The following is a 16,000-nucleotide window of genomic DNA, read 5'->3' as shown; positions in this document are numbered from 1 at the left end:
AGTACAGTACGGTGAGGTCTTGAAAAGCAGGCTTTAACTATTCTACTATACGAATATATTATGAGTAAACATACACATGGGTATGTATTAGGGTGGTTCTTAAAGTACCAACATCACGCACCTTATTTTTTTCCACGTACAATATAAACGAAAATACACGAAAATTCAAGGGCTGAAAAATAAAACTTTTTAAAAAATGGCGAAAATTCGTATTTTTTTATTTTTTTTGGCCAGCTAAAAGTCAGCGGGTTTATGGATTTATGTGAATGGCTTTCAATAATATTTATTCAAAATACTCTAAAAATTTGTGTTAAAAATCATTCTCCTGCATGTCTTTATTTTGTACGTATAACTAAATAAACAGGTGCTCCATATAGAATAAATAGTGGTAAAAACCACGATATTTTGTGTAAATTGCACTTGTTATAGAAAAAAACAAAACGTGAAAGCAGTTTCCAAAAAATTCTCAAATATCAACAGTATTTTCTAGCCGTTTTAAAGTTGCATTTCATTTGTCTAAAATTGTGTGGGATATAAATCTGCATACCCAAAAATGTCTTGAAGATTCACATTAAAAAGTTGAATTTTCTTAAACTTTTTTAAAAGTTCGAAGCTGTGGTAAATGCCGAAGATATGACGAAAAAAAATCCTAAGTTCCATAATTTTTTTTTCTAAACTGCCTTAGACTTAGGTGTGTACGACGAGCTTTTTGTTTCCTGGTACCGTCTACAGTCAATACAACTGAGTTTCGGCCACAACTTTTTTAAACACACCTTATTTTAATAAACGACAGCAACAACAACGCTCACTAAGCATGATTCGCTGAGGCAATTAAGTACAGTAGAATCAACGAAGGCAAAACAAAAGAGCATTACAACAACGTTGCCTTGCTTACATTAGCTTCCCCATAGCGAATAGTGTGCTGATCTTTACTGAGTTTGTGAGTTTTGTACGACGAAATAAATACATATGTAGTTAAAACACAACTTTCTTTCTTTCCGAACTAGAATACTTATGCTGTGTTTATCTGGCGACCGCATCATAAATTGTCCATTGAGATAATGGAAAAAACGAAATATCTTCCCTAAATTTGCCCGCAGTCCCTTCAAGTTTGCTGATCCTACCCCGTTCTTCTCTTTCAGTTTAATCCAAATTAATCCAAAGTCTCTAGAATGTAGAAGAACAATTACATCTTTGTCCTTTGCACTCGGCGTACTATTTGGTTTTTCTCTGTTGTGTGCTATGTATTTAATTTCAGAAATTTAGTACAAAATATGCACGGAATGCTTCAATAGTGGATTCGTTTTGCGTTTCTTTCGCCGGGATGTGTGCACAAATTCGGCTGATGTTGTGGATTTTGGAGACAAGGTATTGGGGCCAGCGCCCAACAACAAATTCCAAACTTAATTTTTGCGCCGCTTTATGGCAGCTACATATATGTGGCCATAAGCAATAACCGCCTAAGTCGACTTAAGAAAGAATTGAGTTATATATGCTACCGTTTTCTGCAACTACTATTCCATCTCGTTAGCGAGGCTATTTAAAAATTTATACAGAAAATATTTTGATTTCTAAATCTCTAAAGAGTTTTTTTTCTCGAATTCAAAGAATATCCACGATTTAGTTTTCCCTAATTCCATATATATTCATTTGATGTTGCCTTTTTTTGCCTTTTTTAAGACATTTGTCTTTTGCTAGCTTTTCTATCTTAAAGGCTTGCATGCAGCTCTCAAGAAAAGCAAAAAGTCCATATAAAATGATGTACAAGTTATGGCAAATTTCCTTAAGGCAGTACGCAGTTCTTAAGAAATTTAAACGCTTTCTAGTACAGTTCCTAAAGTTTTGTTTTTTTTTTTTGTGAAAAAGAGCACAAGGCAACCCAGGTTTGCAACAGAAATATATGCCCGTTTCCATTATTTCTTGAGGAAAGAGTGAGGCAACAGGATGTGAAGTATCAGATGTCAAAATTCCTTGGACACACACACGAGAGAATTGAAATTTTTTCTTGTCCGTTTTAAAGGGCAAGGAAAAAGTCCTTATTACTTATTATTAAATTGGGCGCCACTTGTATCAACTCACGTCGAGCGCCCGTTTAGTACATTCAAGGCTTTTCTTCGCGAAAATCGAATGAAAATGCTGCCTGAAAACTTCCAAAATGCTTATTGTGGATCATTGTTACCACAAATATAAAGGCTAAAGTTTTTGTTTGGTGAGTTAAAAACTCGAAAAGTGAAAATAGTCAAAGATTCAAATTGTTCGGTTTTTGTCTTTCTTTAGTGTGTTCTTTTGCCCTTTTTGCGATTTCATGTGCCTTTTCCTGCCTATTTTGCTATTTTACTTTTCCTGTTTTTTATAGGTTTTTAACTCCTAAAAAACCGTCCCTGATAATAATAAATTGGCGCTCACTTACACATATGTTAGTGTTTGGCCGAGCTTCTCCTCCGATTTGTGGCGTGCGCCTTGATGTTGTCACACAAAGTGGAGGCGAGTTTGCTTTGACCAGGGCTTGAAAGCCGCGCACTGCTTACCACTACGCCACTTGCCTATGTATTAAAAAATTTTTGAGAACTTTGACTAAGGTATCTGTTAACAATTTTAAAAAATTCAGTAGAGTGTCTCCTTTATGTATAAACTTCCTTTACTACTACTGCGAAATATCTGTGTGAATGTTCTTTTCTTTGAAAATACGCCAATGTAGAAATCTCGGAAACCGGGGATGGTCTAGAAACTGCCAGTAAGCAACAATAAGCGAGCTGAACAAAAAAAATGGCCGAAACTGGTTTGTCTCCAAACCGAACTTGATCAGGGATGACGGAGAAACGTTCTAAAACATATCAAAATTGTCATCACGAGTACTCTGTAAGTTGTTCTTTTAAATAGTAGAGAAGAGTGTGGATGTATCTGATGAGTAACTTAGCGTCTCGTGAGGATGAGAATCGCTCAAAAGTGCACCAAGATTTTATTTTTTTTAAATACCATATAAGTAAATAAATACGAAGCCTATGCTGGTCGAAAAACATGTCAGTATGTGGGTTAAATGCATCGATAAATTTTGTTTTTTTTTTGTGCCGGTGTACCTGAAATTCTGCAGTTGCGCCGGTACACAAAAAAAGTTGTCTGAATCTGAGGTCTGTTTGACTCGTATCCCTCCATAATTTTGAGTAAATTGCGAATTTTTTAAAATTTTTTTTTCAGTTTTTCGCAATTTACTCGAAATTTAAAAATTTTGAAATAAATTTGCGAGTGAGTGCAATTTGTGTAGTGTTAAAAAACAAATTGCAGATTTTTAAAGATAAACAAAGCGATTTTGCACTGTTATCAATATAATCATTTAAATGATACTTGTGGCTTTATTTTATGCAGAAAATTATTTTCGCTTAAAACAATAAAGTGTTGGATTTTCATGTTTAAAAAAATAGCTGTTAAATACACAATTTCTATGCTCGTACATACATACATATGTGTTAAATACATTGTACATTTTTTATGCAATTGTTAAAAATAAATAGTATTTTTTAATTCAAATTTCTTAATTCATTTTTCACTGAAAATTTTTTCGCATTAACTCGAGAAAAATGCTAAATTATTGGAGTGTGAAATATTTTGACAAATGCATGTAGATATTTACATACATATGTAAATACGTTCTTACATATGAAGTATTGTAAAGAAAACAATGCAGACAATTAGGCAAAAAACTGCCAAAGTAAATAAAAGAATACAAAATTGCTTACAATTGCTTAAATAGCTGTGCAGAATGAGAGCTCCAAATTTCGCGCTTTCAATTCTCGCGTTATCGAATTTAAATGTTTTTGTTCAATATAAATTTTTTCAATTTAACGCATATTCAGCTTTTTATTTATACCTTTAAATATGTAGTATCATTATTGTGGCGACTCATTGGCTATTTTTATTGTCACAAATCTTTTGCGTCGTTCGATATTTAAATTATGAAGTTGTTATATACAATATGCAAAATTAAAATTACATACTACATACATATTTATGTTTGATATCACTGATGCCTTTATTGTTTTCATTTTTTGTATTCCCACAGACAGTGGTGTCCTACGATGATGTAAGGCACAGGTGAAAAAGCACAACGCCTCGCTTTAAGCGGTTAATGCTGGAAAGTATCGCGGAGAGATATAGCAAAGCGACCACAAATATATATTATATTACCAATATATATTATATTTTTCGGACTAAGTACACTGTAGGGAAAATCCAAAGTTTTGAAATGCAACAAAAAAGCGAGTCGCAGATTACGAACCAGTTGTCTGCTTTTCTAGATCAGGTCATTTCCCCAAGATATTTTAATTTCGATGAAAAAAAATCAAATTTTAACAAGAAAATAAAAAATACAAATTTACCAAATCTTTTGCAATATTTTTCCCTAAAAATAAAAGTCTTTTCTTTTGCCAAAAGCAAGCTACTGATGATGAAAATAGATGGATGAATAAACCGCTTTTGAAAGGTCAAATGAAAATGTGCAATCATTTTTTTTGTATGAAATAGGAACAGGAAATAATGTTACACATACGCCACATCGTCCATGGCCGTACTCGTACATCCATACGCCATGAATAACATTTTCTACGTTAAAGTTTAAATTTTTTTTCATTCGCAATGCAAACCTAAAATGAAAATATCTTGGGAAAATCTAACAACCTAATCTCGATCGCACCGCATACAGATCCGTAATCTGCGAACCGAAATTCAGTGTACGTGTCTCGGCGTTTCGTAAAGTGAAAAGATGTAATTTTCGGTGAATTTTAAGTTAAATTTCAAATAAAACTTCATGAAAAAATTATAGTGTTTATTAAAATATTCCTTAAGTCATATAACAGCGCGAGCTCAACCTGCACTAGTTTACTAGTATACTCGTATGTATGTAAGTAGAGTTTGGTCACTCACACCTCCATGTGGAATGCAACACAAAAAGCTGGCCATGTAAGTAAACATATTTCTTTAATAAAGTACATATGTATATGTGTAAGCGAAAACGCATAAGTACATACATACATACATACATACATACGTAGTGCATGTATACAGGAACGGCACATTCACCGCTAACACTCGATATCTGTGTAACCGCGCAACCTACGTACATATTTCATTCCAACAACATGCTGTCTGTGGCATGCAACAGTTTGAAAAATGCCATTAAATGCGGTCGTTAGCTTTCACTTCCGTTTACCGATTGACGCTTCTTCCGCTAACAGTGCAAAGCTATTCGCCACCATTTTATATACACATGCATGCATACATATACATACATGTACAAATGTATTATAATCACACACACATGCACTGCGGCTTACTGTGGTCGCTTGAATATTGTGTTGTTGGCGATATTGTCACTATTATCAGTGTATTTGTGGCATAGTCTCTCGTATGCCCTTGTAGTTGTGGTTGTTATTCGATAAGCTGCAAATTTTATGATATATATTTTTTTTGCAAGTAGTGACAGTTTTACTACTTGCGCGAATACTATAAAGATATAAGAGAAAAAAAGAATACATACATACAAAAACTAACATATGTATATACGTATAAGAAAAAACCAAAAACATTCCGCTTCTTTTATTGCTGCATTAATAAATATGTGGTGTTATTAACGTTACCATAAACATAAATATCTGGATAGTCGTTGACAACTTTGATTTACCTCAGATTGTGGTTGTTGTGCGGAAGAAAAAGAAGTGATACCAGTATTATTGAAGATCCGCTGTGATATAATTTTTATTTTAACAGGAAAATTAATGCTAGCTTCCAGATAAATATGTAGAGGTTTAGATGAAATACCAGTGCCCATATTGTAGGAGTACCATTAGCGAGTGCTATGGAGCGTTTAAAAACGTCGGCTTGATTTTGAAACATTTTTCTGCTCAGATGTCGATGGTATTCTGCAATAACGATACAAATCAAAACAAAAAAATATAATAAAAAAGTCCCCTTACTTTTTTACCACTAAACAGTCGCACATAGGAGTGAGATCCGTTCCTCGATTCCATGTGGAGCTTTTCATGGCTAAGTCGTTTACAGCCTCCTTTCTCAAAATGTTGCGAGAACCAGGGGCCTTAACTGAATACTTGTACCTATTTTTAATAGTATTGTTATCATTTTGGCTTAGATTTTTGACTAACGGTAATTATTATCACTCCACGACGATATATTTTTACCAGTTTTGCCTATATTTCTTTTGTTTATTAAATATTTATTATTTATTGTTTTTTTTTTAATTTTTATTTTTTTATAAAAATGTAGCTCATTATTTTTTTAGGCGAAGTTTTATAGCTCATTAAATTTTAGCATAATAAGATGTAAGTCTTAAGCAGCTAAAGAATCGCGCTGATTTTAGAAGCTTTTATTTGACTTGCTCTGTATGTATGTTTGTTTAGGCAAATCTTGCAATAAATTTTTGACCAACTTCCCGACGATCTGGAGAATTGAAACTTCACAGTTGGCTCAGAACCCGCTAGGTGGCGCAGGAATCGAGATATTTGAAAACCCCTTATTTATCATACGATTTGGCTAACATTTAAAACATATATTAATTGTATGAAAAGGAATAAGTAAAAAAAACTTCATATTGAAAATCTTGTTTTAAAAATAATTTTTACTATTAATTTATTCAATGGTTATTTTTCACGCATTTTTTTCCCTAAAAAGTATGTTCGACATTTTTTTTGTATGGAAAAAAGGCCGTATATAGTCAGAAAATAAATTATCAAAAATCAACGCGATTCTTTAGCAATTACACTTTGTTATAATAAAATTTAATGGGCCTTTAAACTGCTTACTGAACACAGAATTTCCAAAAGATCTGCTTAAAATGTTTAAAATTTATATGCAAACCTGCAGAATTTTTATAATTTTTGAACAAAGTTTCAGATTTGAATTTATATGCCTTTTGTGAGATAATGAGCTGCGGTTTCATAAAAATATAATATAAAAAAATAACCAAACATATATAATAACGTGTTTCTGTTATTTTGGACATAAGTGTATAACGCCATCGTATCCGTTTTCCCTTCGTAACGAAATCTGGAGCCGGCTTTTATCAAAGGTCGGATTTGTAACTTATCATATAGTTTGAATACATTTTTTTTAAGGTGGCAATCTTTCAAACAAATGGTGCAGATCCGTATTAATTTCCTTTCACGAAAATGCAAAGCCTTTTCACCAATTTTTCGCCATCCCATCTTTGGGGGTGAGAGCATTAAAATTCCCACATTAACTTTTTTTTGGACTTAGGGTGGTCCATGTATGTATAGGCAATGTAACCCACAAACACCAAACAAATCTTTCTCCAACTTTGGAGAGATACGTAGTTCTCAAGTTTATATCCAACACCATTTTCCCACTTATCTCAGACTGGAAGTTGAGAAAAAAAAATGTTTCCAACATGGCAACACTGCTTTTAATATACAAAAACATGAAAGTGGCAGCGTTGGCGAAACATATGCATTCGAAAGTATAAAATCGACTGGTACGCAAGAAGTGATAGAGAACCAATTTTTAGTTATTAAGTGAAAAACTAAAACTATATAAAGAGGAAAATTACCAGCAAAAAGTAAATTTCTTCAACGAAAATGAAACGCGAAGTGAATCAAGTGGTAGGCCTGCAGACGGACGACTATGAATTATTGTAATACGATATTGATTAATTATATTCTACAAAAAGAGTAAAAAAATATTTAAATTTATCTATGTCGTTTCAATCAGAAAGGTATAAATTACATTTTTACTATTCTAATTTTAGTAGTTCAATGAGATGTGTGAGACCAATTGGAAAATCACGTTGGAGTTCACGTTGAGCACTAGCTTTTTTCAACTTGAGAAACAGCCTTATTTTCATACAAAGAAAAAGGCCCTTTTTGTTGAGAATACTATGATCGTACACTTGAGGTACTGTTGAGAAACAACGTTGGAGATTTGAGAAGCACCTTAGTTCTCAACTTAACCTCAAGTTGAGCTCAAACCTAAATGTTTGTTGGGAAGTTAAATTTTCAGTGCGAGAATGCATGAGCTTATTCCGCTATTGCCAATATGTATGTGTGTGTGCACGTTTGTTACGGTTAGCCGCAACAACATTGAAGCCATCATCAATTTTGGTATTCTCGCTGAGTTATATCGCTGCTGCTACTTCGGACGCGCTCTCGTTATCATTGTTGTTGTTGCTTTTGGTTGCGGTCCTTGCCGTTGGCTATCATGAGCATAGTTTTTATTATTGCCGTCAACGTTGCATCGTTGAGTCGAGTGGTTGATGATCGACTTGCATAAAAACGTAGCACATACATATGTATTTACATACATATCGCATACCATCTTCAAAAGAGTCACAACTCAAAATAACACGTTTGTCAGAAAATGCGAAAAACTATTTCTTATCACATGATAATCATATGGGCAAGGGCCTTACCTTAGGTTTTTTTTAACAAATTTTAACAAAAATTTGCTCCAGCTTTTGTTGAAAGATAAATAAAAGCTCTGTATGCATTTTTAGCGCATAATCTCAAAAATGCCAAATTTTGAGTTGTGACTCTTTTGAAGACGGTGTGCGATATGTGCACGCATATTTGTGAAACTATGTATAAATGTCTCTTCATTCCCATACATATACATATATTGAAACATACAGATCCGTATCCACACATACGCGAGTACATATAAATGAAAAGCCTGCACAGGTTGCAGGTAGGTTCCGTTTAATGTCCTGGAAAGGACCTTCTCTTTCGGAGGGCCTCTACCAACGATGGCTAGCTGGCAATTTCAAAATGTCAGCGCGCATATTCCATTTAGTAATATTGGCAGCGTTGTATATTCTCATTTTGATGGCAAAATTTGTTAAATGGCCACAAGTTGGCAGTCGCTTTACGATCACTTGACACGTGATGTGACGACACGCATGCGAAACGACACGTCAATGCGGAAGACAGTGAGAAGGCACAAGCAGAGCTGTAGGATGCATTCTAAGATTCACACTAACGTATGCATGTCTGTATGTACCTATGTGTGTACTCTAAAAAAATATTTGATATCGCTTGTCGTTTGAGTGCAATTAAAGTATGCCTCAGTCACTTGGTACTCAGGAAATTAAATCAATTTGTTGAGTAAAAGAAAAAAAAATAAACCAGCGCGGAAATAACAGAAGGGTGCAACAGCGTCGACAGCGAAAGTAGCTACTCAATTGGCGTTATTTGAGAACAATAAACAAACAAATTTATTAATCGAATTAATTTGCATGTCGTTAGCAGCGGGGAAAACACTTAACCCTCTGCGGGGCATAAATGTTAACTTTTTTTTAAATAAATATTTGGAACTGAAAAAATGGCATATGTATGTGTATTTAGGGTTTTAACTTATTCGCTTTATTAAATATGAACTGGCGGCCGCTGTGATGTAGTGGTAAGCCCTGTTCAAAGCAACATCGCAAACAAAAAAAAAAAAAAAAAACAGAAAACAGGGTTTTTCTTAACAGCGGTCGCCCCTCGGCAGGCAATGGCAAACCATCGAGTTTATTTCTGCCATGAAAAACAGCTTCTCATAAAAAAATACAATCACCGTTCGTAGTCGGCGTAAAACTGTAGGTCCCTCCGCTTTGTGTGACAACATATTAAGACGCACGCCACAAGTCGGTGGAGAAGCTCAGCCTATTAATATAAATATGAACTGAGGTTTTAAAAGAAGCTTTTCCATAAGAAACGTAGTCGTCAAGACAAAAGTTGACTTCCGCCAGAAAAGTGGTTTTAAATAATTTTCTGCTTCGTACCATGCAGCTTGATACGGAGAGAAAGCGAATCACCTACTCAGCTATAGCAATTTCGAAGACCTCACCATTTAGACTTTCTATTGGGGCATTTCATGTCAATGCGGCCATCTCTGTGCTATGTATGAATTTGTTGTAACGTTGGGAGTTGCTCTAGCTGCTAGTCGCTTAAAATTTCCTCCAATCTCGTCGCAAGCAGATTTCCCATGTGAACTTGCAACAAAGTTCAATTTTGCAAATTCCTTGAAGGTATTTGTGTGATTTTAGACCTTTATTAAAGCAAATATGATTTATGCATATTGTTTTTTTTTTTTTTTTGCACACCTCTCTTTATTCAAAAATATGCAATTTCATAAAACTTCAATGCCTATTTACCATATTGTTCGAGCGTGAGATGATCTGGAGTCCATACGCCTTCGTAGCCCATTACGTCCATTTGGGCGTAAAAAAATTAAAATGTCAAACTAAAAAATATCAAAAAGATAGCTGTTGACTTAATTTTTAATTTTTTTTTATACGTGGCACATTAATGTAAAAAATTTATAATTAAAATGTTGAACAAAAATATTTTTTTCCATCAAGGTTCGTTAAGTAGTTACCAAGATGCAGAACTTGAAAGAATAGTATGTATAACGTTTTCTTAAAATTTAAGTCCCGCAAAGCGGTGGCTGCGGTGACGTGAAAAATTCTCTATTGCAACATATTTTATCTCAATCGTAATCGCAATTGTTATTGTTATCGTAATCGCAAATAACACCTTATCGTAGCCCTACTCTTTGTGCAATTGTATAGTTGGCGTAATTGCAAATGTAGTCGTAATCGTACACGTTACAATAATCATGACTATAATTATAATCATAATCCTAATCATAATGATAGTCATAATCCTAATCACAATCATAGCCATAATCACTATAATTATCATAATCATAATCATGATTAAAGCCATAATAATAATCACATTCAGAATTAAAATCATTATAATAATCATGCTCGTGATCATAATTATAATCATAGTGATAATCACATTCATAGTCATGATCATAATACTAATAATTATCATAATAATAATTATAGACAAATTCATAATCATAATAACTATCCTTAAAGTAATCATAATGATTATAATAATCGTGTTCATAATCCTAATCATAGTCACAATCATAACCTTAATCATAATCATTATCATAATCCTAATCATAATCATAATCACCATCATAATCGTAGTCATAATCACAATCATAAACATGGCTATAATCCTAATCATCACAATCATAATAATAATCATAATCTTAATCTAAATCATAGTCATAATCACAATCATAGTGATAATCGTAATCATAATGCTAATAGTGGTCATAATCGTAATAAAGTTTTCAAATTGGCGTTCGGCGGGTTAAGTGTCATTGACGTGGGAGTGAGAACGAATGCTCGCTACTTCACTACTTCACTACTTCGCCGCCTATCGAAAACTTATCGCTTGGCGTGGCATGTCTTGATTGTCGCAAAAGTTTGATGTATTCATACCGGGAGCACCATAACCATGGTGTTGTCGCAAACAACAATAGCAACAAGTTTGAATTCACCAGCTATAGTTCAAACTACTTATGAAGCTAATAATAATCTTACTACCACTGCCATCGAATGCCATGATATCGCCTCAACAATGCATTAAGTACCGTTCAGCATATTATTGCCTGCCACTATATACATATACATTAGGGTGATTTTTTGCGACTATTGTTTTTTTTCACTCCTACCTCGAGATTTTGTGGAAAACACCTAACAAAAAACTCCCTGAAAATTTTAACATTAAACACTAGCTCAAGGCGTACAACGATTTCCCATATAAAATACACGTAAACTTTGATTTTTTTCAAAATTTTATGGTATACATAATTATGATCAATACTGGATTTCAGAATTGAACGTTCTACAAAAGTGTCCATTGCAGCGTAACTCTAACTCCCACCAGCGAGTTAGTACGGGTCACCAAACCCCATAGTTTGATTAAATTATTGTTTTTTTTTTGCCCCTATCTCGTAAATAACAAGAGCTACAGAAAAATTGCGAATGACTAACTTGTAGGCCATTCAATTTTATACAAAAAAGTTCTGGAAAAGCAAATCACTAACAGCGATATATCTTGTGATATTGGCCTATGAAGTTGAGGTAGTGTGGAATTTTCATTGATTATTGAGCTAAATTGTAGAAATTGTTGAGCTATAGAGTTTTGAAAAAAAAAAAATCAAAGTTTACGTGTATTTTATTTGGGAAATCTTTGCTCGCTTTGGGCGAGTATTTAATGTTAATATTAAGGGTTAACATTTTCAGGGAGTTTTTTACGCGTTTTTCACAAAATTTCGAAGTAGGAGTGAAAAAAACAATAGTCGCAAAAAAAAAGACCCTAATACACATACATAGGTACATACATAGAATATGTGTATGCATACATACATGTTACTCGCGACCAAACCGCAGCAGGCGCACACAGCATGAGTTCGACGCAAATGCACGCCATGCCATGTTGCATGATATGTCGCAGTGCATTTTGTGCGAAATGCATAAACTCGATAGTGCAAAGTGCATGTTTTGTTGCATAAATATAGGCGTGCGCGCCGGCGGCAGTGCAGCAGCGTGGCCTAGACAAAGTACATACATACATACATATGCATTTGTTCGTGCGTGCGTGACTAAATGCATGTTTGCACATTTTCGTCATTCACTGCTTGTTAGCCGACACGCAAATTTCGCATTTGGAAACGCCCCAAAAGGTATACCTACATATACATACATACATGCATATGTTCCCGTAGTGGTGCAGGGTTCTAGGCTAGCGCGTGGCTATGCCTGCTAAAACACAATAGCAGCGATATGTATGCGGTTAGGAGCTCACTTTAGTTATTTGCATTTTCAGCTCCAACGCTCAGTTGTTTACATTTTGTGCGCTAGGCTGCTCTTTTTCGTACGCTGCTCTTTTGCTTGGGACAAAATTTCAATGGACGCGAGTTAAGCGCGAATGAACGATCCTAGTCAATGCACACGATTAGCAAGTAGAAAGCGTGTGGTGCGCTATTAGTCTATCGCTAATTCTAAGAACTTTGTATTAGTATTTCATTTACATACGTAGCATCTGCGTTCACTTAATGTCCATATAAATATGTATTTAGCTATCACTGATACTCGCACCACCAAAGTACCTTTGGAAGTGTGGGCGTCATTCGTTTTGTCATTGTCGATTTCTTGGAATGCGTTTGGTAAGCATTAAAGCTTCGGAAGTATAATTTGTTGTCAGTTATGATTGAATTAAAGCCGTAAAGGCTAACCAAATATTCAAGCACGCCGGCAATTTTTTGTCAAAAATCATGTCATGCGCTAAAAAGCTAACTCGATTTCCAATTTTTGTTCCACGTGAGATTTCCTCCTTCTTTATTTCGAAAATACGTCTCGCTTTCTTCTGCAGCATGGCGCTATATGCAGTTGCGTTTTTCTTTGCATCAGTTGTTCTTTTGGGACCTCTGAAATCCAACTACTTTCATGGCGCCGGTATGAAGTAAGCGGAATATGTGGTTCCACTCTTCAAGAGCGCTCTTAAAGAGTATGTTTGAGAGTCGAGGTATATCTGCTTTCATTGCATTGTTGGATGCATACTTTTTGTTGCACAGAGGCGTGTGGATATTTTGGTTGCAAGGAGATAGTGGTTGGAAATTGGTCAACTAGCTATGGACTTTCTATAAATCCTGATTCCCTTGTGCGCGTTGACTGAGTCAAGTTCTTGCGCGTGATCGTTTAAATATTGATGATCGAGTAAATCGAGGTTTAAGTGGCTTTTTAATGCAGTAAAAATTCCATGGGAAAGGCCTGTCTCCAAAAGTGTTAGGCAGGCTACTCACGAATCCAACACCTCGAACAAAGAGGGAATCATCTCAGCCTTTCCTTCTCAGTTGCCCGGCATTCATCAACACTCCCGAGGAACTCTCTGGTATGGACATCAGCTGCCTGCGGAACTTTGTTTTACCTTGCGAGGAGTTTTATAATGTGGTAGTCAATGGACAATTCAATAAATGACTAAGTGAGCCCCTACTGGGGCTGCCATCCATGTTTCAGATCTCGGCAAAGTCGATCAACCCCAGTTGGTTATCGAACGCTTTTTCGTGGAGGCAACATTTTCTGTCGGTCAGAATGCCACGCTGGCATTGAAGTCGTACAAATTTAATACAGTGAGGAGAGCAGCGCTCGTAGGTGCGCTCCAAGCGCTCATAGAATTTGTATTCTAGCAAGAAACTTGTCCAAGTTTTTGCCTTGTTCCTCAATGCCGCGCATTATTTTTGATGGCGTAAATATCAGATTTGGTCTCTATGAGGAACCAGAAATCCGAGGTAATGTTTCAGCCTTCATTGGTAGAGATTTTTACTTGGTTAATTTTTAGCCCTGCGCGCCATTCATTGAGGGGTTTTGTTTTTAAAAGGATGTACATTTATACATCTGGTACCCGCTTGGTTCAAGACAGATGTCCAATTAAAGCCGGACCTCTGGTGAATAGATGCTGCTGAAATCAGTCAAGCCTTAAGCCCAATAAGTCTGAGTGACCCCACTGGAGCTTCTTCTATTTAAAAAACGGGTTTCCCAGTGTGATTTTTTAAAAATGTTTTTGGATATTGATAAAAGAATGAAATGATTAGTGGTCTTTCGGCTTTTTCTTTGCACCTCACGGAATTTTTCAGGTATGTTTTGGTACTTTGGCAAAAAATACTTTTGCAATAAATAAATACCTACTAAGGCATTTTTACCTTTTAAAATGTGCTAAAATTTTTTGTTGGTGCGTACGTATGATTGGTTTTCACATTCCTTAAGAGCTTGAGCTTACAAAAACTGCGAAGGTCAACTGTGAATTTCGATAGTAGTGAATATCTGACTAAATCATAGTAGTTAAAAAAAAAACTGAAGCTTATAACTATATGTGTGTAAATGTATTTGGAATTCTGTTTCACACAAATATGGACTACATTCTTACATCCATCATCCCCCTCCCTGGCATTGATTTTACTTTTCAGCATAAAACGAGGTGTCATATATGAAGCCATAAATTCGTTTTAATTACTGCTTAAACTTTTCCCTCAGAAAATAATAAATCCTACTTGTGAAATAGTTGGACTCGCTTAACTCGTACAAAATGCAAAATTATATAGTAAAAATGTTGAAAGTGGCTATTAAAAATGTAGAATAAATTGAGATAGGGCGTGCGATGTATGTTAGCATTGCAAGGCAACATGCAACGTAAACCACATCAAACATGCAACGCGTGGTACGTCACACGCAAAAAATGCCAAAGGTAATGAAACGATAATCAATTCTACATGGGGTAAACCGTAAACAAAGAACAGTGTTTAAATGATTTTAGTGCAGGCAAGTGTTAAAGTGCGAAATTATAGAGGCCACAGAGTATAGTGTATTATGTGATGAAAAAAATTATAGTATTTCATTCACGCGCAATCTCTTACGCTCGAATAACTAAATATTATAAAATAGCCTTTTTTATGCATTGCATACTTAGTTGCGGTTGGATACCGTGTAGGCTCACAATTTATCGTTTTAAACTTTCAGTGCTGCAACTTGAAACTTCAGAGTTGAGCTCGCATGCTTATTTTTTGTAGGTTTATAATAATTTTTCTTGATTACAGGCTTATGTATGCTGCCATTAAACTCTAGGATTTATGTTTATAAGCTTCATATGAGTAAATAAATAAAATGTCACGCATACGCCCTGTCACGCATCCATATACTAATACGCAGTGGTGGCAGTGGATTTTATGTTGCTCTTTTGTATGTAATGAAAACTATGGTGGAATTTGGTGCAAAGCTATGCATATTTCATATAAAGATATTTTACTAGCTGCACGACGGAGGGGTGTCATCGCACTTCGAATATTTAACAAACCCGGATTACGCTTTGATTTACGGTGGAGCTGCAGGCCGCGCCGAAAATCAATGCGTTTCGGTTCAGAGGTTCGAACATCTTAGAACAAACTAATGTAGATGCAAAAACGCACCCATGAGTACCTCTCTGCCACGGTTTGATTCGGTTCGGTTTAAATGGTTAATTTTTTGCATACTAATTGGTACAAATATCACGCAAATGTGAATGTGGTTTGTTAATTACAAAAAAATATAATTTCAAGAAATCTTTGAATTGGCAACCATATTTGAAGAAATGAAGCCAGT

General features: G+C 35.0%; 2 protein-coding genes across 4 annotated transcripts in view; both read left to right on the top strand.

The window, feature by feature from the left end:
- The window catches only part of LOC118737368 (gelsolin-like), an 88,095-nt gene extending 83,282 nt beyond the window's left edge, over positions 1 to 4,813 (top strand). For all 3 annotated transcript variants that reach the window (XM_036467820.1, XM_036467818.1, XM_036467819.1), the window contains one exon: positions 4,058 to 4,813. In XM_036467820.1, coding sequence (XP_036323713.1) covers positions 4,058 to 4,093 — 36 coding nt within the window. In that variant the 3' untranslated portion in view covers positions 4,094 to 4,813. The remainder of the gene's footprint in view (positions 1 to 4,057) is intronic.
- Positions 4,814 to 10,381: 5,568 nt separating this feature from the next.
- The window catches only part of LOC118738181 (major royal jelly protein 1-like), a 45,334-nt gene continuing 39,715 nt past the window's right edge, over positions 10,382 to 16,000 (top strand). The window contains exons 1-2 of the mRNA XM_036469105.1: positions 10,382 to 10,401; positions 10,934 to 11,173. Coding sequence (XP_036324998.1) covers positions 10,382 to 10,401; positions 10,934 to 11,173 — 260 coding nt within the window. The remainder of the gene's footprint in view (positions 10,402 to 10,933; positions 11,174 to 16,000) is intronic.

This window comes from Rhagoletis pomonella, unplaced genomic scaffold (genome assembly GCF_013731165.1).
Source record: "Rhagoletis pomonella isolate Grant_MI unplaced genomic scaffold, Rhpom_1.0 Rhpom_scaffold_00004, whole genome shotgun sequence".
In the NCBI taxonomy this organism is placed as follows: domain Eukaryota; kingdom Metazoa; phylum Arthropoda; class Insecta; order Diptera; family Tephritidae; genus Rhagoletis; species Rhagoletis pomonella.
The sequence above is the reverse complement of the archived record's forward strand: the minus strand, read 5'-3'. Positions and strand labels throughout refer to the sequence as shown.